At 46.0% G+C, this 26,854-nt stretch overlaps 1 protein-coding gene across 2 annotated transcripts in view; it reads right to left on the reverse strand.

Annotated features, from left to right (window-relative positions):
- The window catches only part of CFAP251 (cilia and flagella associated protein 251), a 68,724-nt gene extending 43,840 nt beyond the window's left edge, over positions 1 to 24,884 (reverse strand). The window contains exons 1-10 of one of the 2 annotated variants that reach the window (XM_047828730.1): positions 24,747 to 24,884; positions 23,585 to 23,821; positions 23,196 to 23,404; positions 22,125 to 22,508; positions 18,296 to 18,436; positions 16,176 to 16,285; positions 8,651 to 8,762; positions 8,313 to 8,393; positions 2,881 to 2,958; positions 1,073 to 1,123 (exon numbers count right to left, since the gene is read on the reverse strand). In XM_047828730.1, coding sequence (XP_047684686.1) covers positions 1,073 to 1,123; positions 2,881 to 2,958; positions 8,313 to 8,393; positions 8,651 to 8,762; positions 16,176 to 16,285; positions 18,296 to 18,436; positions 22,125 to 22,508; positions 23,196 to 23,404; positions 23,585 to 23,801 — 1,383 coding nt within the window. In that variant the 5' untranslated portion in view covers positions 23,802 to 23,821; positions 24,747 to 24,884. The remainder of the gene's footprint in view (positions 1 to 1,072; positions 1,124 to 2,880; positions 2,959 to 8,312; positions 8,394 to 8,650; positions 8,763 to 16,175; positions 16,286 to 18,295; positions 18,437 to 22,124; positions 22,509 to 23,195; positions 23,405 to 23,584; positions 23,822 to 24,746) is intronic. The other variant, XM_047828729.1, reaches the window with a different exon arrangement.
- Between the last annotated feature and the right edge of the window lie 1,970 nt (positions 24,885 to 26,854).

A 26,854-nucleotide genomic window follows, 5' to 3' on the forward strand; every position in this document is an offset into this window, starting at 1 on the left:
GATACTGAAATGCTGTGTAGCGTTCCTGAGTGCAGGAAGGCTACGATGTGCCTTCCAGGGGACAGACCTGAGTTAGATAAACTTCATTCAGGCATATGTTCCAGAGTTGTTGGTTGTGAGTCAAAGTTAATGAATCAACATTACATATTAAATATGGTGTCTTTAAACAAAAACATACATAAAATGAGGTTATGCATCTATCTGTTGATGAAAATGTTAATGACCAGAAGCCAGCAGGAACCTAATCGTGTATTTCACCTAGGAGCAATGACTTCGTATTCACTATCTGAGGTCTGCAGAGACTTGATCCAATGTAACTGCCACGAACAATGAGAACTGACTTTATTTTGCGAAAACTTTGATTTATGAAAAAGAGCTTGCAGACAGAATATTCTCTCCTTGTATTCATCCATCTCCTATTTTTTTTTTGGCATGCCCTCTTAAAAAATAAGTTCCTATAAATCATAACAAGAGTGAAGAATGAAAGAAGAAACATCATAAGATGCTCGCTGGGGGCAGGTGACATGGGTGTCAAATGCAGAAAATGCTGTAGGAGACAGGACCCCAGTTCCACCTTGGACGGGACAGCTGGAGGTGAGCAGGCAAGACTAACAGTTTCCTCCAACCCCTGCTGCACTGCCTTCCGCCTGGTTCTTAAACCTCCCAATACCCCACATCAGGTTTTATTGCTCTGAAAACTGGGTGGCTTAAAAAGGATCCACTCATGTTCAACTATTATATCACTCCAAATTAATTTTCATTCTGTGTCTCACACACACACACACACACACACACACACACACACACACACACTCACATTAGTAAATCTATCACTCTTTTGGATATTTTCTCAGGGTAGTCAACTATCATTTCCATAATATTTTATTTTGAACAAAAGTCCATTATTTTCAGCTGGCAATTCAATATGGTGAAGGACCCAAGTAAAAAATTCAAATGATTTCCCAGTGGTTTAATATCAAGACACCAAGAGTAGCCCAAAGCGACTAAGCTCACACATACATATTTACTCTGCACAAACTCTGACATATAAAAGTGGAACAGGCATACTCACTTTTTCTGTTAAATGTGGGGCACTGTGAGCAAGTATATCTCTCTCTTCACACTGTTAAGTACAGAAAAAATAATCACTACTAAAAAAAAAGACCTGGTTTCCAAAAGAAGAATATAACCACAAAATCAAAACAAATGCATCTAAACAGGCCCAGAGATTTGCAATCTCTATAGATAAGGGAGCCTGCTGCCTCCAGGAACATCTGAAAACATTCTGAAAGAAAGGCAAATACATAAAAAAAAAAAATGCCACAAATGGTTGTGACTTTAAATGGGAATGAATGCAAATCTGAATTCTACATTTGTAAGGCATTAAAGCTACAATAAATACTGGAAGTAATGACTACCACTGAAAAATCAGTGATTCATTCAATCAGTGTTTTCGTTTTGCATTTTTGACTGAGGTAAAACCCACATAACATAAAATTAACCATTTACCATTTTAAAGTGTGTAATCCAGTGACATTTAGTACATTAATAATGCTGTGCAGCCATCACCTCTCCTAGTCCCAGAACACTTTTATCACCCTGAAAGAAAGCCCCCTCTCCATGAAGCAGTCCCACGTGCGGCTCCCGGAGCCCCCAACAACCACCATTCTGCACTTTGTCCCCTGGATTCTCCTGGTCTGGACATTTCATATCAGTGCAATCATACAGCATGTGGTTTGCTGTGTCTGGCTTCCTTCATTTAGCACCATCACCATGCTTTCGAGAGTCACCCACATTGCAGCAGGTGTCAGTGCCTCGTTCTTTTTTTATCGCTGAATCATATTCCATTGTATGGATCTGCCACATTGTGTCTGCATTCATGAGCTGATGGACAGTTGGCTTGCTTCTACCTCTTGGTTATTGCAAATCATGCTGCCCTATGAACATCTGTATGTGAGTATTTGTTGGCTTGCCTGTTTTACATTCTCTTGCATTTAGGAATTCCTGAGTCCTGTGGTAAGTTTATATTTAACTTTCGATGTTTTTTTTAATCTCATGATTCCACCCTGTATCAGTATACATATTGCTGATCTGTTTGCTAATTCCTATCTATAAAAACCAAGGTCTTGAAAAACCCTGCATTTTAAACCTGTTAAGTACGTTTAAATAAATATTTGACACATTACTTTAAAAAATTAAATGAGGGGCGCCTGGGTGGCACAGTCGGTTAAGCGTCCGACTTCAGCCAGGTCACGATCTCGCGGTCCGTGAGTTCGAGCCCCGCGTCGGGCTCTGGGCTGATGGCTCGGAGCCTGGAGCCTGTTTCCGATTCTGTGTCTCCCTCTCTCTCTGCCCCTCGCCCGTTCATGCTCTGTCTCTCTCTGTCCCAAAAATAAATAAACGCTGAAAAAAAAAATTAAAAAAAAAAAAAAAATTAAATGAGGGGCGCCTGGGTGGCTCAGTCGGTTGGGCGTCCGACTTCGGCTCAGGTCGTGATCTCGCGGTTCGTGGGTTCGAGCCCCGTGTCAGGCTCTGTGCTGACAGCTCAGAGCCTGGAGCCTGTTTCGGATTCCCTGTCTCCCTCTCTCTGCCCCTTCTCCGCTCATGCTCTGTCTCTGTCTCTCAAAGATGAATAAACGTTAAAAAAAAAAAATTTTTTTTTAATTAATTAAATTAAATTTAAATTATCTGCTTCTGACTTAATACACTAATTTCCAGTGGGGCTAAAATAAAAACTGTAATTATATAAAAAACATTTCAATACATATTTATTGCTTCCTAAGTAGATACTATATTGTTACATTACCAATATATCTGTACTCAGAGAATGAACACATACTTGTCCCCATATTTAAGACAAACAAAAATATTTCTACTTACCCACAAATAATATATTGCCTGTGTTTTACTATTGCTCACCAATTCTTTATTATTTGTTGGATTAAAAATAAGGTAGTTCTGAAATATAAAGTATGGAAATATATTACATTACAATAAATTTTCTGTTTCTCTCTGGCTAAACTGTTAAAATTAAATAATATTTTTATTATAATAAATAGCTGGATAGGAATATAAAACAGAAAAGACATGGCATTTTGTAAACAACAGGAATATAATCTAAACATCGAGTGTTAAAATTAATGGTCCCAAATGTGTTCCCTTTCTCATTTAGTCTTATTTATTATAACTCATCATCTGTAAATTGGAACGAGCAAAAGTCGAACAATATTCACTAATAACCTTTACTCTGTGTCCTTTTGGACAAAAACTGCTGCATACACATTTCTAAATTTGACAAGGCCACAAGGTAACTTGGAATGAATGCCAAATACTGGAAGGAGTTTCTGATTCCTGCCAAGGCAGCGAATAGCACGGGTTGCCTGGCTCTCTTCCCAAAGAGCCCTGCAGCAACTATGGAAGCGAGGAAACCATGAAATGCAGGAACTAAATCAAACAGCAACAACACGGCAGAAATCCCCCGGGAGACTTAGGCACATGTCCTGCCAGGGTATGTATGTGGAGGGGGGAGGGGCTGGCTGCAACCTGGGGTGAAGGGCTGCAGCCTGTAGCCCTGGAAAACAGGTTCCAGAAACACATCTTAGGGGCACCTGAGCGGGTGGCTCAGTCGGTTGAGCGTCCGACTTCGGCTGAGGTCACGATCTTGCGGTCCGTGAGTTCAAGCCCCACGTTGGGCTCTGTGCTGACAGCTCAGAGCCTGGAGCCTGCTTTGGATTCTGTCTCCCTCTCTGTCTGCCCTTCCCCCCTCACTCACACACACTCTCTCTCTCTCTCTTTCTCTCTCTCTTAAAAATAAACATTAATGGGGCGCCTGGGTGGCGCAGTCGGTTAAGCGTCCGACTTCAGCCAGGTCACGATCTCGCGGTCCGTGGGTTCGAGCCCCGCGTCAGGCTCTGGGCTGATGGCTCAGAGCCTGGAGCCTGTTTCCGATTCTGTGTCTCCCTCTCTCTCTGCCCCTCCCCCGTTCATGCTCTGTCTCTCTCTGTCCCAAAAATAAATAAACGTTGAAAAAAAAAATAAACATTAAAAAAATTTTTAATATATTTTCTAAAAATGACAAAAAACAAAAAAAAAGCCAAATGTTGAAAACTAACAGAAAATCAAAAAAGCATCCAGAGTGGGGCAGGAGGGGAAGGAAAGACACATAACTTTCAAAAGCAGGAACAATAAGATTGATAGCTGACTTCTCAACAGAAATGGTGTAAGTCTGAAGACAGTGGAATAATATCCTGAAAGTGTTGAAAGAAGATAACTACCAGCCTAAAATCCTATAGTTAGGGAGAACAACCTTCAAAAACAAAGATAATTACCAGAAGAAACGGAAGCATATATCCCTACAAAGACTCGTGCATGAAAGTTCATGCAGCTTTGTTTTCAACAGCCAGAGATGGAAAACAATGCAAGTGTCTTTCAACAGTGAATAGATAAACAAATTGTGTCATATCCGCTCAATACACAACTACCATTCAGCATTAACTCAATAAAGGACACAAAGAATAATATAAAGGAATAAACATGTAACAACATGGATGAATCTCAAAAATTAAATTGAGTGAAAGAAGCCAGAGTCCTCCACAAAGAGTCCATTCCTGTACAATTCTAGGCTATGGAAACTAATGAAACATTAATAAACAGGAGGATAGATGTTGGGAGACAGGTGGAGAGGGAGTTTAAGTTTATTCCCATGCCAATGGGAAGTCACTGAAAGATTTTAAGAGAGGGATATAATTTGTTTGGCTTAAGAACTACTGCTCTGGGGGTGCCTGGATGGCTCAGTGGGCTAAGTGTCCAGCTTTGGCTCAGGTCATGATCTCAGGGTTGGTGAGTTCAAGCCCCTCATCAGGCTCTGTGCTGACAGCTCAGAGCCCGGAGCCTGCTTCAGATTCTGTATCTCCCTCTCTCTGCCCCTTCCCCGCTCGTGCTCTGTCTCTGTCTCTCAAAAACAAGTAAATGGAAAAGAAAAGAAAAGAAAAGAAAAGAAAAGAAAAGAAAAGAAAAGAAAAGAAAAGAAAAGAAAGGAAAAGAAAAGAAAAGAAAAGAAAAGAAAAGAAAAGAAAAGAAAAGAAAAACAAAAACTGCCTGCTCTGGCTGCCACAGGAAGGCTGGTAGGAGTGCGTCAAAACTGAACCCAGATCAGATGGGAGGATGTTGTAGTCATGCAGGTGGATGTGATGGCTGTAGAAACAGAGACGGGAGGCAGGATTTCGGTATGTATCTGGGGGGTACACAGTACTTAAAAGCCATGGCAATGGATGAGAACAGCCAGGAAGAAGGTGTAGCAAGAGGAGGAGCTCCCACAACTAAACCCTGATGACCGCCAACACGTAGAAGGTAGGCAGTGAACGAGGAAGAGCCCACAGAAGAGCCTGGGAAAGAAGGCCAGTGAGAGAGCCGGAAATGCCCACAGGCAGGGATGCACCTGAGGACTTAATAGTGCTCATCTGACTTGGAAGTACCAGCGACTGTGATAAGGACAGTTTCGGTAGATCCGTGGGTGGGCGGAAGACAGATGAAAAACAGCAAAATCTTCATCGACTGTACGATAAATGAGCTGTATTGTACTCAAACGAGGAGAAACTACACAGCAGTGAGAACTGATGAATTACAGCTCAATAATCAACATGGATGAATCTCAGAAACAAGGCGGAGAGAATGAAGCAGTTATGAACTCCAAATATGTACAGATTAAAACAGGTGAAACAAAATAGGATAGTACGGAGGGCTACGTACATTGCTGGGGAAAAGTGTAAAGGCAAGCAAGGGAATGTGTAACACAAAACCTGGGACACTGGTTAAGTTGGGAAGCAAGGCTGGAGATGAGATTGGGGAAGGGGGACAAAGGGACTCAGGGTTTGGATGATGTCCTCTTACTTGACCCATCAGTGAGCACACAGGTACATTTCGTTCTCTTCCTTAAAATGTACACATTTTACACGGACACCTTATTTAGCAATGAAAACATAAAGAGACCAAATGTTTGGGGCACAAAAAAGATGAAGGAAGAAAGCAAGTGCGGACAGTCATTCTCAGACGTTTTACTGTGAAGAGGCGCAGCGGGCGAGAGCTGGAGGGACATGAACCGTCAGAGGCGGCTTCTTCTCCAAAGAAGAGTGACACTGAAGCCCGTGCGTTTGTGGAGGGGGTAACCACCCAGCAGAGGGAGAGCTGATCACTGCAGGCGAGGGCCGCGTGAGTGGGGAGGGATCCAGTGCACCCGGCTCTCAAGCAGAGAGACGGATAAGAGAAGGTGGTAAGTTGAAGGCAGGTTGTAGGCCTGGGGGTGAGAGCAGGCCAGTGTTTGTATCCAATGGCTCTCAGTTTCTCAATGAAAAATGAGAGAAACCATCAGCTGAGAGTAAAGAGAAAGGAACGAAGAGGAAGGAGGAGACGATGTGAGACTGTTGTCTCTAGAAACCAAAAAGACAGCCTACTAGAATGGCCAGGCAGTGCTGAGAGCTCCCTCCACATTCGTGACTCGATGCCAAGTAAAAGGAATCGGCTTAGTTGGGTGGTTCTCTCCAGCCACGTCCAGCCTGCTCAGTCGGGACGCAGAGCAGGCTGTCGGGGGAGTCCATCCAGGCCTAGGGCTATCTGCAATGCTGTCCGATAGCACTTTACCTTAAAATGGAGACATTCGATAATCTTCGCCGTCGAAAGCGGCGGCCACTAGCCACATGTGGCTAATGAGTACTTGGAATGTAGTGACACTGAGGAAATGAATTTGTAGTTTTCTTTCATTTCATTTGACTTAAACTTAAGTAGCCGCACGTATTCAGCAAAGTTTCAGGACACAAAATAAGCTGAGTTTCTATACACAGGACTAGCAATGAGGAATCCGAGAAGGAGATTAAGAAAATAAATGGATCCACGTGGGCGCCCGGCGGGGGCTAAGTCAGCTGAGCATCCAACTTCAGCTCTGGTCACAATCTCATGGTTCGTGGGTTCAAACCCCACATCAGGCTCTGTGCCGACAGCTCAGAGCCTCGAGCCTGCTTCGGGTTCTGTGTCTCACTCTCTCTCTGCCCCTCCCCTGCTCATGTTCTACCTCTCAAAAATAAATAAACATTTAAAAAAAATTTTTTTAAAGAAAAAGAAAATGGACCCACTTACAATAGCATAAAAATACTCCGGAATAAATTGAGGTAAAAGATTTGTACACTGCAAACTATAAAACACTGCTGAAGGAAATTCAAGAAGACGTAAGTAAATGGAAACACATCTCGTGCCCGTGGACTGTTCCGAGAACAGTAACTACCCAAAGCGATCTACAGATTCTCTGCAGTCTCTATCAAAATCTCAGAGGCATTTTTTGCCCCAATTGAGAAACCCACATAGGGGTGGCGGTTACCCTATCAGCTCAGCTTAGAAAACATGTAAGGAAGTTTTTTCACATAAGGGAAGGGAATCAAAAATAATATAAAAACAGGGAAGGGGAAAAACCAGAAGAGACTGGTAACTATGGAGAACAAACTGAGGGTTGCTGGAAGGGGTGTGGGAGGGGGGATGGGCGGAATGGGGAAGGGGCATTAAGGAACCTACTCCTGAAGTCATTGTTGCACTATATGCTATATGCTAACTAATTTGGACGTAAATTTTAAAAATTAAAAAATAAAAAATAAATTTAAAAAAAAAGGAAGTTTTTTCCAGGGAAGCGGAGGAAAGTTGGGGGGGTGGGCAGAAGGAGAGAAATGGACATAAGGCTGCGGTATGGTGTGTGCCTGGCTGAGCCTAGTCACCCAGACCCTCTGACTGGGTTCCAGGTCCTGCAAGCCAGGTAGGCGGCTTGCACGGTGTCTGGTGCATAGTAGGCCCTCAGCAAGCGTGCAATGAATGAAGGATGCAACGTGAGTAAGACAATGCAGCACAGCAGGGTAAACTTTGTGGGTGCCCTTGGCAAGTGACTTCAAGCAAACCGAGATTAATAACAACTCCCGGATATGAAGAGCAGCTAAGAGCATGCCTCTAGAGTAAGAACGGCTGCTAGCTGGTGACTTCAGACAAATTATCTAACAATAGTAGCATTCCACAGGCGTTACTAAAGTAACAACTCTGACCCAGCACGTTTGCATGGATTGTATGTAAAGAACTTGGCAGAATCTGGCACATAACAAGTGCTCAGAAAAATACCGCCACTAGCCTCAAAAATAAAACGAGATCATGGAGATGAAAGTGTTTTGTTTTGTTTCTTTACGACCTCTAGTGCACCGTAACAAAACTAGTAAAACAGAAAGTAGGTTTTGACCTGGGCTCAGCGTCACTGCGGGCAGAGCTTTACAGACTTTGATTGAGCTCACCTGAAACCCATACTCTTTGGGAAGGTCAAGAGTACACGCTGGCGTTTCCACTGCTAACGTCCACCTCCAGATGCAAACTTTCTGTAACAGCAGATAGAGGAGAATGAGAAAGGTCCTGAAGGCTGCTGAAGTACTCCACACCTGCCGTGGTAACCCTGTAACTTCGGTGAACTGAGGACGGCACTGTGAGCCGAGCCACAGGCAGAGAGCCCCTGACAAGGGGCCACGGAGTCTGGTCACAAGAGCATCACACACGGCGTGTGGCCTGAGCAGAGCTGCCCACCGGGACGCACGACAGGCCAGCCAGCCCTCCGAGGCCGACCGGAAGGGCCTTGTACCTGGATTTCAGCATCTGAGATGGTTGCCAGGTACTTGGCGTCCCGAGTGATGGCTATGGCCCCGATGCCGTTGCCTTCCGGGCAGCTGTCAAATATCGTGTGCACAGGAATGCTGCAAAACAGGACCGGGGAACGAGCATTTGCTGAGGTCTGCCTTGCTTCCCAGACGGACTCATTTCAAGAGCATAACAGCTATGGAGAAACGAAATGTGGTCCAGGCATACAATGGACGGTGACTCGGCCCTAAAAAGGCCTGGTGCACTGACGCAAGTGTACCATGAGTGAGCCCCGAAAGCATCCTGCGACGTGAGAGAAGCCGGTCACAAAGACCATATATTGTATGAGTCCATTAGTATGAAATGTCCACAATTAGAAAATCCATAGGGACAGAAAGCAGATCGGTGGCTGCTGGGGCGTGGGGAGGGGGGAACGGGCTTCCCTTTGTTGGGGGATGGAAATATTTTGCAGCCAGATACAGGTGGTGGTAGCACAACACTGTAAATGTGCTAAGTGCCAGTGGATTGCACACTTAAAATTTTTTTTTAATGTTTGTTTATTTTTGAGAGAGAGAGAGACAGAGAGAGACGGAGAGAGAGAGTGAGCAAAGGAGGGGCAGAGAGAGAGGGAGACACAGAATCCAAAGCAGGCTCCGGGCTCTGAGCTGTCAGCACAGAGCCGGACGCGGGGCTCAAACTCATAAGCTGTGAGATCATGACCTGAGCTGAAGTCAGACACTTAACTGACTGCGCCACCCAGGCGCCCCTGGATTTGCACTTTAAAATGGTTAATTTTAGGTGTGCCTAAGTGACTCAGTTGAGCATTCAACTCTTGATTTTGGCTCAAGTCACGATCCTAGGGTTGTGGGATCGAGCCCCGTATCGGGCTCCAAGCTGAGCATGGAGCCTGCTCAAGATTCTCTCTCTCTCTCTCTCTCTCTCTCTCTCTCTCTGCCCCTCCCCCCTGCATGTGCATTCTCTAAAATAAAATAATAAAAAATAACAAAATAAAATGGCTAATTTTACATTATGTGAATTTTACCTCAAGTAAAAAAAATGAAGAAATAAAACTAACTCATCATCACGTAAATGTGCTATTTGCTGTTTTCATGAAGTTATTGAGCGCTGATTCTGTGCCAGGCACAAAGGATGAAAATATGGGGAAAGATGCCTATGACAATCCCAGGCTCCCAGGAAAACGCGTGTCCTCCTACCTAAGTGGGAATGTAAATCAGCAAGCTTTTGGGATGGCAGTTTCACTGCATCTATCAAAATTTTAAATGTATATGCACTAGGACCCAACAATTTCCCTGCTATGGCTTTTTCCCAGAAAAATAATAAGCAAAAGTAAACAGAGATAAATATACACTCATGTTCACTGTGGCATGGCTTTAATGGCAAAAAAAAAAAAAAAAAAATCTGGAAACAACACCAATATCCATGGATGTAGAAATTGTTTAAAAATATTATGACAGGTGGGGCAGGGGGCGCCTGGGTGACTCAGTCGGTTAAGCTTCTGACTCTTGATTTTGGCTCCGGTCATGATCTCACTCTACGTGAGCTAGAGCCCCGCATCGGGCTCTGCACTGACAGTGCAGAGCCTGCCTGGGATTCTCTCTCTCTGCTTCTCTGCCCTTCCCCTGCTCGTGCTCTCTCTCTCTCTCTTTCAAAATAAGTAAATAAATAAAATACAAAAATAAAATAAATTAAAAAGTACATTATGACATAACCGCATAATGAAAAACTATGCTACTTTTAAAAAGAATGAGGTAGGGGCGCCTGGGTGGCTCAGTCGGTTAAGCGTCTGACTTCAGCCAGGTCACGATCTCGCAGTCTGTGAGTTCGAGCCCCGCGTCGGGCTCTGGGCTGATGGCTCGGAGCCTGGAGCCTGTTTCCGATTCTGTGTCTCCCTCTCTCTCTGCCCCTCCCCCGTTCATGCTCTGTCTCTCTCTGTCCCAAAAATAAATAAAAACGTTGAAAAAAAATTTTTTAAATAAATAAATAAATAAAAAGAATGAGGTAGATGTGGGAAGGTGTCCAGGTTTTGCAAAAAAAAAAAAAAAAAAAAGCTAATTGTGAAACAGCATACGGAGCATCATCCTAAGTGAGGGAGGGAGAGTGTGTGTGCATTTATGTGCACAGAAAAGTCTGGAGGAATGGACTCCCAACTACACATGGGTGACTCTGAAGGTGTGTTTGGGTGAGGAGGGACTTCGTCTGTTTTTCCTCACTCACTTCCGCACTGTGTCACTGGCAAGACCGCAGAAGTGTAGGCAGTAGGCAAAGGCCTGTCACAAGCGGAATTTAATTAGATACTTAAATATGAGAGAGAGCCAAAGAAATGCAGGAGACAGCAGAAGCAAGGATGGGAGTGATGTAAGTGAGGGGCAGTCGGGGGGGGGGGGTCCCTGACTTGCCCTAGAGGTGAAGAGCAGGCGGTAGGGACAGGGACTGATGGTTCCCCATTGTTTTTCATTATAGAGCCCTTGTCACCCAACTGGCTGGGACCAAGCGTCTGCCCCCGCTGAGGACCTGGCCGCTTCCCTGTCACTCAAGAAGATTTCCTCACCCTGGGAAGTACCCCCCAAATTCACTTGGGAGGCAGCCCTGTTATTACTACAAATGGCACGGCGGTGCCCTTGGTGGGGAAAAGCGTCTTGTCCCTGTGGATATTCAGAGTTCACCCTAGGGACGATGATGTCGGTAGGGCCTGTACCACAAACGTATCGGTGGTAAGAGAGTTTGGTCATTTTGTTTAGGAATGGGTGATGTTTAGGAGAACTTAACATCTCAGAGTCTCTGATGGATTAGATTTGTGATTCTAATTTAAGGTCTGTAGTTGATTTAGACTTACGATTTCAAATTCAAATCGCACTGGGTTTATAAACAATATTAGACTACTTATGAGAACTTAAAATTTGCCATAGTTATGTCTAATTTATTAGACTTATAAGAATTACTTAAGTACGGGTGAAGGGTTTATTTTTTAGTCAGACTACTAAAGAACTTAAAGATAAAACCAAATATATTCAATTTCTAAGCGCAGTTTAAAAATGCTTAAAAGGAGTTAATAACCAAATTTGTGAGTGGGGCCAAACATTAATCAAAACCCCCTTAAAGGCAATTGCAAAAATGTGCTAGATTTATAAAAAGAGTAAGATTTATAAGTTGAGCAAAAGGCTTAAGGAAAAACTGTGGTTTTTAGTTTATAACTTTAATAAAGTGAACATTAACTCTAAAACCAAATCATCTTTTCTGGGCCCCAAAGTCATCATTTCCTATATCATAAACTCATATCGACATACTGAATTGCTAAGCACAGACGCACTTTACTTTGTAACTGGGAAAAAATATTGCTGCCAGAGCCGCCCCCAGTCTGGTGGGGGAGACAGCTTTACAAGCAAGAGAGAAGCAAAGAATAAACACTGTCTAAGGGGCCAGCGGTGCCTGGGGAAGGGGAGCCGTGAGCAACGGCTTCAGAGAAGAGACACACACGAGGGGCCCCCCTCCTACCTGCGGACTCTCTCTCACGGGTTATAATAACGCTCCCTCGTGTGTTAAGGCAGATGTCCCAGTACTTGCAGCTGAAAGTATGTGACAGCCACAGATGACAGCCAGTCATATAGACGGGGAATTTCACTTTCTGGGGGACCTGTTCCCATGGCTATGAGTCAAGGTGCGTATTCCCTGTGACACAGGCTGGGCCGGCGATGGCCGGCCTCTGAATGGTTTTAAGCAGGCGAGAAACACAATCAGATTCTGTGTTTGGGAAAAGATCACACTCAAAATGCTATGGAGCCGGGGCACCTGGGTGGCTCAGTTGGTTGAGCATCCGACTCTTGATTTTGGCTCGGATATGACCCCAGGGTCGTGGGATTGAGCCCCACATCAGGCTCCACACTGAGCTTAGAGCCTGCTTAAGACTCTCTCTCTCTCTTTCTTTCTCTCTCTCTCTCCCTCTGCCATTCTCCCCAGCTCATGCTCTCTCTTTAAAAAAAAAAAAAAAAAAAAAAAGGAGGAGGTGCCTGGGAGGCTCAGTGGGTTAAGCATCTGACTCTTGACTTTGGCTCGGTCATGATCTTGCGGTTCATGAGTTCAAGCCCCGTGTCAGACTCTGTGCTGACAGCGCAGAGCCTGCTTGGGATTCTGTCTCCTCATTTTCTGCCCCTCCCCCACTCGTGTTTGCTCTCTCTCTCTCAAAATAAATAAACAAACAAACTTTTTTTAAAAAAGGAAAAAAAAGGGGTGCCTGGGTGGCTCAGTCGGTTAAGCGTCCGACTTTGGCTCAGGTCATGATCTCACAGCTCGTGAGTTCGAGCCCCGTGTCGGGCTCTGTGCTGACAGCTCAGAGTCTGCAGCCTGCTTCACATTCTGTGTCTCCCTCTCTCTCTGCCCCTTCCCTGCTCATGCTGTGTCTCTCTCTGTCTCAAAAATAAATAAACATTAAAAAAAATTAAAAATAAATAAATAAAATAAAAAAAATAAAAAAGGAAAAAAAATGCTGTGAAGAAAAACCACATGATGATACATGATGATATCTGTATATGTGTATTTAAGACAACGGCAAATGTTCTGGAAGGAAACACACCAAACTGACTACCTCTAAGAAGAGGACTAAGATTGGAGATGTAGCCAAAGGAGATGTTAGCTTTCAATTAAAATGATTTTTAGGGGGGTGCCTGGGTGGCTCAGTTGGGTGTCTGACTTCAGCTCAGATCATGATCTCATCGTTCGTGAGTTTGAGCCCCACATCGGGCTGTGTGCTGACAGCTCAGAGCCTGGAGCCTGCTTCACATTCTGTGTCTCCCTCTCTCTTCTCCACTCCTCCACTCCACTCCTCCTCCACTCATGCTCTGTCTCTGTCTCTCTCTCTCTCTCAAAAATAAATAAACATTAAAAAATGTTTTTTTTAATAAAATGATTTTTAAGAGTGCCAGGGTAGCTCAGTCACTGGCTGTGTCTGACTCTTGATTTGGGCTCAGGTCATGACCTCATGGTCCATGAGCTCCAGCCTCGCATTGGGCTCTGTGCTGACAGTGTGGAGCCTGCTTGAGATTCTCTTGCTCTTTCTCTTTCTGCCCCTCCCCTGCTCACTCTCTTTCTAAAAAATAAATAAACATCTAAAAAATATAAATAAAGTGATTTTTAAAAATCAACAGGTGAACAAATAAACAAAACTGGTATGTCCATGCAACAGAATCTTGAGCAGCTAGAAAAAGAAAGGAAGCATTGGGTCAAGCTACCACACAGCAGAACTCTGGAAACATGCTGAGAGAGAGAAGGCAGATGCAAAAAGCCACGGACAAGTCCACTGACACGAACTAGCAACAGGCAAATCTATGGAGACAGGAAGCAGATCAGGGGCTGTTGGGAGGGAGAAGGGGGAGCTCACTGGCACAGAGTTTCTGTTTGCGGGGGGTGATGAAAATGTTCTGGAAATGGTGGTGATGGGTGCATAACACTGTGAATGCAATTAATGTCACTGAATTATACATTTAAAAATCATTAAGATGGTCAATGTTCTGTTATGTATTTTTACTACAATAAGACAAAATCAGTGTCCCGGAGGCTGGACTGCAGAGTGAAGCTAGAGAGAAGGAGGTCGGCCGGGCCAGAGAGGGTGGGCAGGGGCACCCGGGGAAGAGATACAACAGGGCTTGGGGACATTCTAGCAGGAGATACCCATGGGACATCCAGGTGAAATGTTCTCCGGCAGCTTCCTCATCAGTGAAAACAGGAAGTATTGAGGTGGTTATTTTTTAATGCTTATTCATTTTTGAGAGAGAGAGGTGGTGGGGGAAGTTCAGAGAGAGAGGGGTACAGAGGATCTGAAGTGGGCTCTGCGTGGATAGCAGACAGCCCGACGCGAGGCTCGAACTCACGAATCCTGAGATCATGACATGAGCCGAAGTCAGACGCTTATCTGACGGAGCCACCCAGGTGCCCCAATATTGAGGTGGCATTGAGATGAAGACAGTGTGGTTTCAAGTCCCAGGTCTGCTGCTTCCTGGCTGGGGAACAATACCAAAGCATCCTCAGGCCGTGGCCAAGGAAAGGCCAGAGGAAGTGAGACTCAGAAGAGTCTGAGAAGGAAGAGGCAGTAAGTCGGATGAGAACCAGAGGACGTGGTATCAGAGAAGCCAAGGAAATGAAGAGTGTCAAATGCCACTGAGATGTCCAGTAAGATGAGGACCAGGGTTAGGTAACATGGCCCTATCCAGGTCACCAGTCACCTGGGGACCTGTGTCTTAGAAGATCCAATATAACTTTCCAGAACACTCCAGAGCATTAAACACACCTTCTTCCTAATCTAGCCCAACTGGACTCGTCCACTCCCAACCAGAGCCTTACAATCTTGTCAACCAATCCCACACTGCTCTCTGCCTCTAGGACCAGGAATTAAGAAAGAAAACTCACATATAAGCATCCGTCATGGGCCAGGTACCGTGCTCTACTGGTCTCTATGACAGTCCTGTAAGGTAAGTGTAATGGGTTGAAGGGCCCCCTTCAAAAGTCATGTCCAGGGGCGCCTGGGTGGCTCAGTCAGTTGGGCGGCCGACTTCGGCTCAGGTCATGATCTCGCGGTCCGTGAGTTCGAGCCCCGCGTCGGGCTCTGTGCTGACAGCTCAGAGCCTGGAGCCTGTTTCCGATTCTGTGTCTCCCTCTCTCTGACCCTCCCCTGTTCATGCTCTGTCTCTCTCTGTCTCAAAAATAAATAAACGTTAAAAAAAATAATAATAATTAAAAAAAACAAAAACAAAAACAAAAGTCATGTCCACCCAGAACCTCAGAATGTGAGCGTTATGTGGGATAGGGTCTTAGCAGGGGTAGTTTGTTAAGATGAAGTCCTACTGGATTAGGATGAGCCCTAAATTCAATGACTGCTGAACTCACAGAAGAGAAGACACAAAGAGATACACCAGGGAAAATGCCATGTGAAGACAGAGGCAGAGACTAGAGGGATCAGTCTACCAGCCAAGGACTGCCAAGGGCTGCCAGCCACCACCAGCAGCTGGGAGAGAGGCCTGGAACAGATTCTCCTTCGGAGGCCCAGAAGGGACCACCCTTGCAGGCACCCTGGTTTCAGACTTCCAGCCTCATGAACTGTGAGGGAGTAACTTGCTGTTATTTTAGGCCCCTCAGTGTGTGGTAATTTCTTAGAGCATCCCAAGAAAACTAAAACAGTAGGTATGATTAGCCTCTTCCTTTTGCAGGTGGGGAAAGTCACTTCACTTCTCTGGGCCTCCAAGCTGGGTTTGTGTGAGTTAACCTCCCTCAGCCCCGTCTACTCTGGGACACCGCCAAACCAAGTTTCTGGGCCTCGGGAGCCAAGAATCGTAAACGGGAAATTCACCAAGGTAATGTCACTCAAGGCAACAAGATGGCCAGCCTCCCCCAGGTCCCCTAGCCCCTCACCCTGCATCCCATCACTGGTTTCTGCACGCCCAGGCCGGATTGCTCGTCCGTCTTGCCCACAGTGGCAGACACAGGACACTAAGTAGGAGAAAGCATGGTGGCACCAAGCCTACCCTGTGAAGGAGTCCCATATAATTATCAGGCAGTTGGGCCCTTTGTCGGCCGTGGCAATCCACCGCCTATCTTCACTGATGCAGAGGCAGGAGATCACATTGGGGTGGCCCTGTAGAAATGGAGAGAAAATGTTTTGAAACCTCAAGGACACGGCCCAGGCTTGGCACTGGTAGGAGTGACTAGGGCCCCAGAGAGAACGGAGCTCCCCTTCCAGGTTCATCTGGCTGAAAATTCCATGCCCACTGGCTTTCCCTGGCATTTCTCCATAGCCAGCGGTGTTCAAATTTGCTCCCCCTCAAAACACCTGGATAAGCCCCACTGCCCACAAGAACAGGGGTGTCCTACAGGTATAGGCATGTCCCCCACTCTGAACCCAGGTTGAGAATAAATGTTGGGGTTCTGCCTAGTCCCCTGGAAGCTCCCTGCCGGCCTCATCGCCCTAAAACAGTGTCCACATCAGGTCACTGAGCAGCTCTGGAGCAAAAGGTTCCTCGCTGGTCTATCTGCTTTCATCCCCAGCCCCCTATAATCCTTTCCCAGTAACTCAGGAATCTTCTGGAAACACAGAAAAAACGGTAGTGCTCCCTGCCAGGAAATAGCCTCTTTCCACCCTTCTTCATCTTCCCTCGCTCACTCTGCACCAGCCATACTGGCCTCCTGTCTGGGCCCCACGCACAGGCCTGCAAACTCAGTCTAGAATGCTCCTCCCCAACCTGTCCCTGGTTGATTCATTTTCATCAGTCAGATCTCGGCACGAAGGGCATGTCTGCATTCCCAGGCAACCCAATCTGAGGTCCGGCTCTCACTCTTGACCTCTCCCCTATAGCATTCCCACATTTCCTTTGGAGTGCTTGTTATAATTCATAGTTATGTATTTACGAGACTATAAGCTCCATGAGGTAGGGGGGACTGGATCTGTTTTGTTCATGACTACAGACCCAGAATCTGCAACAGATGTTATGAGAAATATCTGTGAAATGAATGAATGAATGAATGAATGGTCAAGGCCTTTCCCAGCCAGCTCACTCTGACCTGCCTGGCATTGTCCCCATTTCTCAGCCCCTCTGCCCACTCCTGCTTCTTCCTGACTCTGCAGATACCAGCTCTCCCTTCTCCCTGTGCCATTACCACTGGGCACAGTCCCACACACTCAACTGAGCTCCACAGAGTGGTGCTGGCTGGTTTCGTGTGTATTCCTGGCCTTCTAGAGAGCAACTTTTTCCAGCTGCACCCACATGGCTTGGATCCCTGGCACAATGGAATATGGGAAAATCTTTTGTGATGTTTTTGACCTAGGTATTGATTAAAGAAAGTCCTTATTAAAATATATGTCCGTTGAAAAGGGTGACATGGAACTGTTCATCGGGTTAACGAGTGGAAAGTCAGAGAAGTCCAAGAAAGGAGGACATTTGGTCAGGTAAATGATGAAAATGTCAGGAACGGAGGAAGCAGAGTGGTGTGGGGAAGGCAGGCATGTGGGACACTTGGGGAGGCACAGAGGGCGCTGAAAACAAATAAAGGTGTTCAAGGTGGGGAGGGGGGACAGGATAGGACAAAACCAACCTACTCAATACTTTCAAGTCAGGGGACCTGGATTCAAGACCTGGCTTCATGTGCAGGCTCAGGCAAGTCAGTTAACCTGCCCTGAGCCTTTGTTTTTTCTTCTGTACAATGGGAATATTAACACCCACTTCTCAGCATGATTATAAGGATCAACGAATGCCCTTTTAAACCTGCAAAGGGTTCGAATCCCTGCTGAAGCCTTTTGTGTTCCCCCCCCCCCCCCTTGTGTGGAGACAACATGATCTATCCTGACCACATTTTTAGGGAAATGCAGAAAAAAAAATACAAATGCTTTAAATTCTTGTTGCTATAAAATTAAAATCAATTGCTATTTGTTAATTGATTCTGATTAGGATCAGACAGTGAGTAATAAAATGGGTTTCTAAAGACAAGATTTGCTATAGTTCAGAAGAGAGGTAGGAAAACACGATGGTGATATAATGAAGTCAGCCCTTGCAACAAAAAACAAAATGCTGTAGTCTAGTGAAAAACAACCTCTTTTACTTGTGGTAAAAACAAAACAAAACGAAAAACAAAAAACGAAAACCTTGCGTACCTGAAGATGGTGCTGATTATTATTGAAAACGTTGTAGATGACCGCGGTGTGAGCGCAGACATACAGAAGAACTCTCTGGTTTTCATCTCGAATATAGTAAACAGGAAGAGAACTGTTCCAGCCGAAAGACCAGGTCAAGGTCTGGAAGACAAAGGTAAAACCAGCAAGACACTAAGTGTGCCGAGGCCAGAGCTAGGATGCTAGGCGCTCCTGGCACAGTTTCTGGAGGAGAAAGATTTCACATCATCAGTCCAAAGAGGAGAAAGCACTTCAAGAAAGTCCTCAGCCACGTGCTACAGTGTGGATGACCCTTGAAGCCATGACTCTGAAAGAGGCCAGACACACAGGTCCGCAGAGTGTGTGACTCCATCCACAGAGACAGAAGGTAGATGAGCGGCTGCGGGGCGGCTGGAAGAGGGGGTGGGGAGTGACTGCTAAGGGGGATGGATTTCTCTTGGGGGGGATGAAAACGTTCTGGAATTGCATAGTGGTAATGGTTGCACACCCTTGTGAACAGGCTAAAGACCAACGAACTGTATACTTAAAAGGTGAATTCTGGGGTGCCTGAGTGGCTCAGTCGGTTAAGCATCCGACTCTTGGTTTTGGCTCAAGTCATGATCTCACAGCTCGTGGGTTTGAGTGCTGATGGTGCAAAGCCTGCTTGGGATTCTCTCTCTCTCTAACCCTACCCTGCTTGTTCTCTCTCTCAAAATAAATAAAAAAAAAACTTAACAAAAAATGCTTGAGGGTAAATTTCATGAGGATGTAGAGGAATCGGAACCATGGTGCACTCCTGGTGGGAACGTGAAATGGTGCAGCTGCTATGGACACACCAAGGGGACTCCTCAAAAACTTGAAAACAGAATTACCACATAATGCAGCAATCACACTTCTGGGCATGCACCTAAAAGAACTGAAAGCAGGGTCTCAAAGAGACATTCATACACCCAGGTTCATAGCAGCATCTTTCACAAAAGCCAAAAGGTAGGTCTGCCTGGGTGGCTCAGTTGGTTAAGCAACCGACTTTGGCTCAGGTCATGATCTCATGGTTTGTGGGATTGAGCCCCGGGTCTGGCTCTGCGCTGACAGCTCGGAGTCTTTGGGATTCTCTCTCTCTGTCTCTCTCTCTGCCCCTCCCCAGCTCACATGCGCTCTCTCAAAATAAGTAAGCTTAAAAAAAATTAACTAAGGCCAATTAATCGAATGTGGTGTCATCTAAAGCAATGGCTAAGTGATTAGAGATTTTTAGTAACTCGTTCATTCGGTATTAACAGAACTTCCTTGTCAAGCAGTGATCACATTAATTGAAACCACACAATATTCATTGCATTTTGCACTCATGGTGACCAATCACGCAGATAGCCATCTCTCATGGCAATCTTTTCCTGTAAAACATGAAAACAAAACGTTATTGTCAAAACCAGATTTCACTACATTTGACAGTCACAAGATACCCTCTCATAAATGCAGGATACCCTTCTTTCTTGGCTGGAGACAGTGTCCATGAGCCCCATGAGCCACTCCAAGCCTTTGGGGTGAGGCAGGGGACCCCAAAGAAACGGAGGGTGCCACGGGCACAGAGAGAGATTCAGAAGCACGCTCACTGAAGCACCTCTAGTGAGAACACGAAATCAGAAGGAACATAAATGGCCATCAATAATAGGGAAATGCCTGAATTTAAAATGAAGAAATGGGGGCAGGCACCTGGGCGGCTCAGTTGGTTAAGCGTTCAACTTCGGCTCAGGACATGATCTCACATTTCTTGAGTTCCAGCCTCTGTGCTGACAGCTCAGAGCCTGGAGCCTGCTTCGGATTCTGTGTCTCCCTCTCAATCTGTCCCTCACCCAATCACGCTCTGTCTCTCTCTCTCTCTCTCAAAAATAAATAGACATTAAAAAACATTTTTTTAGGGGCACCTGGGTGGCTCAGTCGGTGGAGTGTCCGACTTCAGCTCAGGTCATGATCTCACCATTCATGAGTTCAAGCCCTGTGTCTGGCTCTGTGCTGACAGCTCGGAGCCTGGGGCCTGTTTCAGATTCTGTGTCTCCCTCTCTCCCTGCCCTTCACCCACTGTCTCTCCCTGTCTCTCAAAAATGAATAAACATTTAAAAAAATTAAAACAAATTTTTAACGAGGAAATGGATCTACATTCACTGATATAAAACAAAATCCTCCAAGATATATGAAGTAGAAAAATACTCTGCAGACATGCAGAATCTGTCACTGGTAAAGAGAACAAAAACTAATGGGTGTCACGGTGTGTGTGTGCACACACTTATGGGAGTACACAGCTAACAGGTCTGTAGATGCACAGAACAAGGTCTGGAAAGATCTACAGTTATACCAAACCGTAACAGTGGTCACCCCAGGGAACTGGGATGGGCGTGGTCAGTGTAAGAAGGGGAATCTGCTTTGTTTAATTTTTTTTTTTTTTTTTACTATATGGAGCACCTAGTAATTTTAACAGAAAGGAAAAACAATACAGGAACGGGAAAAGAAAGAAGGTATACTCAAAGCGCTAAACAAGTTTGTAGAGAGAGGTCTGGTTCTGCAGTGAGCCCAAGGTTAACAGGAGACCCAAACCCCTGGCACAAAGGTCACCTGGTCTCATTAGTGATATTACATGATGTCTTATTAGCTGGCTAAACAAGACAAAAGTCTTCAAGGGCTCTAAAACTTACTTATTCTTTCTTTTGGACAGAATAATCGCAAGCTTTGACCTTGAACTCCACTGCTCAAAGTAAGCCAAATGTACAGAAAGGAGGCTGTCAGTTGTCTGCCCTTCTCACTAGACATTTTCCATCATCCTCATCGGCATTATCACCACCACTGCCATCTAGCTGTTGACGCTCAAGTGCACCCTATATGTTCTGAACTACATTAAACGCTTTATATACATTCAGTTGCTTACAAATCTTCCAAAGGCCAACTCTGCAGGGAAAAAAGAAAAACAGGAGATGAATCCTAGGAGGCAATTGTCAGAAGCAGATGGAGGAAGAAGGGGGAAAAAAAACTTTCCTCTCCCTTCTCTTGTTAAATGATAATATTTTTATTCCTCGCAGATGGTGCCTCCCTGGAATACTGTCAGTGGCAGCAAAGGCAGATTCCTTTGGACTGCCTGGTGCTTTTCACAGTGGCTTTCACTTTTTTTCCATACCTTTCACTTTTTCTTAATTTTTTTTAACGTTTATTTTTGAGAGAGAGAGAGAGAAGAAGGGCAGAGAGAGAGGGAGACACAGAATCTGAAGTAGGATCCAGGCTCCGAGCTGTCAGCACAGAGCCTGACGCGGGGCTTAGACTCACAGACCTGGAGATTGAGACCTGAGGCCACCCAGGTGCCCCAGTCCACACCCTTCACTTTCTGACCCATCTTGGTAATGGATAGTTTTAGGAGCCTGTAATGGTTTTAGGAGCTTGTAAAGCTATCAAGCAAACTAAGGCAGAAGAGGTGGGGAGAGGGGGGAGAGGGGGAAGGAATGGAGAAGGAGGAGCACAAAGTGAGAAAATGGAGAGGGGAAGGGGAGGGGGGGGAGGAGGAGAGATGGAGCTTGAGTCTCCCACCAAAACCAGCACCCTATGCAACAGACAAACCACGTCCGGAATTTCCTGCCTGCGGAGCAACACTATTGGACCCAGATGCGGCGTTCCTGTCCGTAGTCTGTCATGCGTGTCCAGCTGGAGCGCTGAACTGAACTTTAAAACACACAAGTCTATTGTTAGTTTCAAAAGGATATTTCTGGTGGTATTTTTTTTTCCATGTGCATAAAACTCCCCTGTTTCACAATGCTCTCCGAGCGTTGGAGGAAATCAAAAAGCACATGACACTCACCAAAGGGTACACATTGGCTCTGTCATCCTTTTGAAACAAAATGTCCTCACTGGTGGCCACCAGTGAATCCTCTGGGATCTCTGTTTTGGGCTGGAATTCTTTTCCTTTTTCTTCACTTAAGTTTGATAGTCTTTTGTCTTGTATCCTTTCTCCCTTTTCTGCTTCCAAATCTGTCCCTTCTTGTCCCGATTCATCTTGGGGCATCTGGTGGGTTTTCTGCCCAAGCTTGCTAGAGGGCTGTGAGTCAGGGGAACTAATCTGTAGTTCCTCAGAACTGATTTGCTCCAAATCAAGAAATCTTCGTTGTGAGCTCAAGTCTCTAAAAAGCTCATTTGTTTCTGAATGCTCTGATGCACGCTTTGACTCATCACCACTATGGGTTTTCTTAAAAAAGAAAGAAAAGAAGATTGTGATTCCAGTTACAGTATGTGCTGCCGTATTCCCTCATAAATTTTCCTTTCTATTCCTAATCAGCCAGTCAGCGTTAGCCTCACATGGGAACCATGAAGCACTTTAAAAAGGAGCCTGGGACGTTTTGTACTTAAATGAGTCATGGGTGTGCCAGGTTTATTCCTGGCCTACCAGCAGAACCACACAGCAGAACCATTCTTCTAAGTGGCACTGGTCCTCTCCGAGGACAGACTCGGCACAGAGTCACTTCTCCTTGGACCACAGCTGAGTTCTCTTCCAGGATGAGTCTGTGGAAAGCCTCCATTACTATAATCACACTGACTCTGTTCTAAAACAAGCACACTCCAGCTAATCCCTACCCCTCTTTACATCAGCTCTGGTGCACACCTCCTCCAGGAAGCTTCCCCTGACCATCCTCCTAGCTGGGTTAAGTGTCCCTGTTTTTCTTGTTTTGTTTTTTAAATGTCTCCCTTGCATCTTTCAATCACTGCATTTAGCATATTGGTTTATAGAGTTCAGGTCTGCCTCCTGATACTCCCTAGAATTCCTTAAGAGAATGGATTGTATCTTATTTGTATCTCCATAGCCTGGTATATAGTAAGCAGTCATTTAATGATTATGAATGAATGAATGAATGAATGATTTACAATTACTACTTACTAGAAAAGTTCCCGACATGATTGACTGGGAATCAGTCACTGTAAGTTTCTCCAAACTGATCTTGGACTTGGTGATTTCTTGGGGCTTCACTGTGGTTTCTTCCTGTACTCCTGCAGCTACCTCCTCCCGTGCTGCTGCAGCCTTTTCCTCCGTTTTTTCTCTCACAGCCTCCTCCTTCCCACCTTCTCCCCCTTCTTCCTCTTCCTCCCCTTTCTCCTCCACTCCTTCCTCCTTCTCCCATTCTTCCTCCCCCTCCTCTCCTTTCTTCTCTTTCTCTCCCACTCCTCCCCCCTCCTCCCCCTGCTCCTCTTCCTCTTCCTCCACTCTTTCCTCCTCCTCCCAGTCCTTTCCCCCTTCCTCCCCCTTCTCCCATTTCTCCTCCACCCCGCCCTTCTCTTCCCCTTCCTCCTCTCCTTCCTTTTCCTCCTCCTCCTGCTCCCCCTCCTCCTGAGGCTGTCTCCATACTAATATATCATCTTCCTTCAATTTCTGTGGCATACTTTCTACCTCTCTATAATATGAATTATAATCTTCTTCTTCTTCTTCCATTTCTGTTTCTCCATCTTCTTCTGTTTCTTCTAGTGGGTCTTCCCCTGCGTCTGACATTCCTCTGTGTGGAGTTTTCTCTAGAGAAATTTTGACCATAACAATCAGCAGTTCCCATTTTAATTTCCTGGTGCACTAACCTATCGATGAAATGTGCAATGCTGGCCCTGGTTCCTTTCCACGGCAATAAAAATAATTTCATACTCCTGGGAAAGCCTGTCCCAAATCTTCAACATATTGATCCCAGGGCCTCTCGGCTTTCTAGGAATAACTTTAGAGCCCTTTAGCTCACTTTATATATATTCATATTCCCTCAGGCAGCAAAATGATAACCCCGACGTTAACGAAAATACTAATAATGTAAATAAGGGCAGAAGCAATGTGCTTAGTGGTTAAAAGCCGGCTTTGCAACCGGCCTCTCCTAGCACTGAACCCTACCTGGTTCCACCACTCACTTGCTCTGTGACCTTGGGCAAGTCCCTATACCCCTCAGAGTCCAAATTTGCTCACAGGCAAAATAAAAATGAGAGCCCTAAATTCTGGGGTTGAGATGCCATGTCAAATGCTCAACGCAGCTGCAGCAGAGTGGCTGAGAAAGGTGGCAACTGTTTACAAAGTTTAAACGCTTTCTAGCATAGTCTCTGGTTTATTCCTTCCGCCAAACTTGAGTGTGAGGCTCTGGGAGTTGAAGGGACTTACTTACTCAGATCACACCGCTAGAAAGAGGCAGACCTCCCTGACGCTTGGTTCCTGCATCTCAAAAATCATTACTATGATTTCCAGCAAGGGGCCCTCAGCACGAGGCCTGCGCCCACTGCAAACTTTGCCAGCGCATCTTGATGCGCGGCTTCGGGGGAGGGGCGGAAGGAAGGTGTGGGGGCCTGTTGGGGGCACAACGCGCAGCTCAGGTCTCTCCGAGGCCGCCCCAGGCCCGGCCGGGGTGCGGCGAGCGCCCCCCGCGGGGCACCGGGCCCTCCCGCGCCAGGGCCCCCGCCCCCGACTCACAGAGCGCGCCCTCCGTGGGCCTCAGTGGCCGGGCCGTCCCGCCGCCTGGACCCCTCTGTCACCTCCCCGCCTCCAGCGGCCCTGGCTTTCTCCACCGCGAGCTCCTTAGTTACCGTTGCCACGCAAGCCCCGTCCCCAAGGTAACCGCCGCCTCGGCGACGGGCCGTAAAGCGGGAGGGCTGGACGGTGGTCACGTGCCCAAGGCTCTGCCGTAAGCGGGCCGGCACGCCCCCTGGCGGTCCCCGGGGAACGGGCGCGGCCGCCACTCGGGCCGCGAAATTGGCCTCCTTCCTGGCCGCTTCTTTCCTCCTGTTCCTCCCCCACCTTTTTCCCCCAGGCGCCGAAGCCTAAGAAGCCGCAGCGGTGGATGCTTGCACTTTTGACTTTCTGAAGGCTTGACGAGATGAAGTGAAGAAGTATGAGCTGTTTGGCAAAATTCTCTTTGCCAAAAGCAAACTAAATTTCCCGGTTTCACAGACGCAGCACACAGATCTGCCCTCCACACTTTCTCTACGTGTTGTGTGCAGTGTTTTAGCTGGCTGGGATTACACGTTATATAGGTTACATGATCTTGCTGTTCTGATCACAAAATGTTTCTGCAAAACCAGCTTCGTTGAATCTACTGGGATCACTTCAAAGTGACTCTCAGAATCTCAAAGAGACGGCACACGTGGCCATCCTGAGGTTTCTAAAGGGAGACTTGGCAGGAAACCAGCCAAAGGCACTGAGGCAGAAAACTCTTTGGTCCTCTCATTTTAGGACAGTGTGAATGATGCTCCCTATCCCCCACCCCCAGGCCCCACCCAATGCTGGTTGATTAATAATCATACATCTCAAAAAAAAAAAAAAAAGGATCAAACTGATGGTACAAGCTGTGTTTATTATAAACGAGGATTTATAAAAAAGAGATTGGAAAACACACTTGAAACCAGAACACACAATTTAAACAGCAAACACTGGTAAGCATGGCATGTTCTGTGCCTACAAGGGGGGAACACATGTGGAGGTACAGCTAGAATACAGTTTGGGGCAAGAACTCAACAGGAAGGCTTTCCAGTTGAGCGATGAGAATCCATGCCTCGAAGTACTGCCCCAGTACTGACTCCTGTCAAGGCAAGCTGGTTTCTGTATCCAACCCAAGCAAATCCACTCCCAAGGAACACAGGCATGCCAACAGAATGGGCCACACCTGACCTCTGAAACAAAGTGGTCTGCAAGAACTATGGAGATAAACGTGGTGATAAGGCGAAGAAAGAAAGACACAGGGTCACTAAGAATCACCGAAACCCGTGCTGTCACGTGGAAGAGAGAAAATATAAGGAAGGAGGCTGATTCAAGAAGTCAGATTGGCACACACTGCTGGTTCCCCTTAGCCATCGAGCACACCTTGGCAGTTTACAAGCTACTCTTGATCTGAGCAGATGACCAGGAGGTTCAATTATAAAAAGTCAAATCAGAAGATAATTTGCAAGGTTTTTTTTATTCAAGAAACAAAGGGAGCTTGCTGCCCTCTGGTGGGTTACAGAAAAGGAAGCCGACACCATGGTGGGCTACCTGGGGAGCCTCCTGGCTTTCCCTGTTCTTCCAGGGAGCAATTTTGGCCCCGGATGTCCAACTGCTGGTCCATCTGCCAAGGATGCAATTTCTGTATCCAGAGCAGCAATGCCACAATGCAAATGCAGATGGTGCAGCCTGAGTGTTTGGAAACCTCAGTCACTAAGGATGACATTGCTGAAGTACTGTTGGCCTAATCTTGACTTCAGCACCACTGTTGGTTTGTTTTGTCCAACCCCGGTTTTTGTTTTGTCTTAAAGCAAGCCGTGTGCCCTATGTGGGGCTTAAACTCAGAACCCCAAGATCAAGAGTCGCATGTTCTACCGACCTAGCCAGCCACGTGCCCCTGTTCTGTCCACTTTTTTTTTTTTTTTTAAGTAATCTCTATACCCAACGTGGGGCTTGAACCTACAACCCTGTGATCAAGAACTGCAAGCTCCACTGACTGAGCCAGCCAGGCGCTCCTGCCTGACTTTCTAAAATAATGTTCTAATTTCTGTCTGAGCTTTGGTTTGGGAGGTTCATAAGAAATTCAGTTAGGGTGATAACATGGG

The sequence above is a fragment of the Prionailurus viverrinus genome, chromosome D3 (assembly GCF_022837055.1).
Source record: "Prionailurus viverrinus isolate Anna chromosome D3, UM_Priviv_1.0, whole genome shotgun sequence".
NCBI lineage: Eukaryota > Metazoa > Chordata > Mammalia > Carnivora > Felidae > Prionailurus > Prionailurus viverrinus.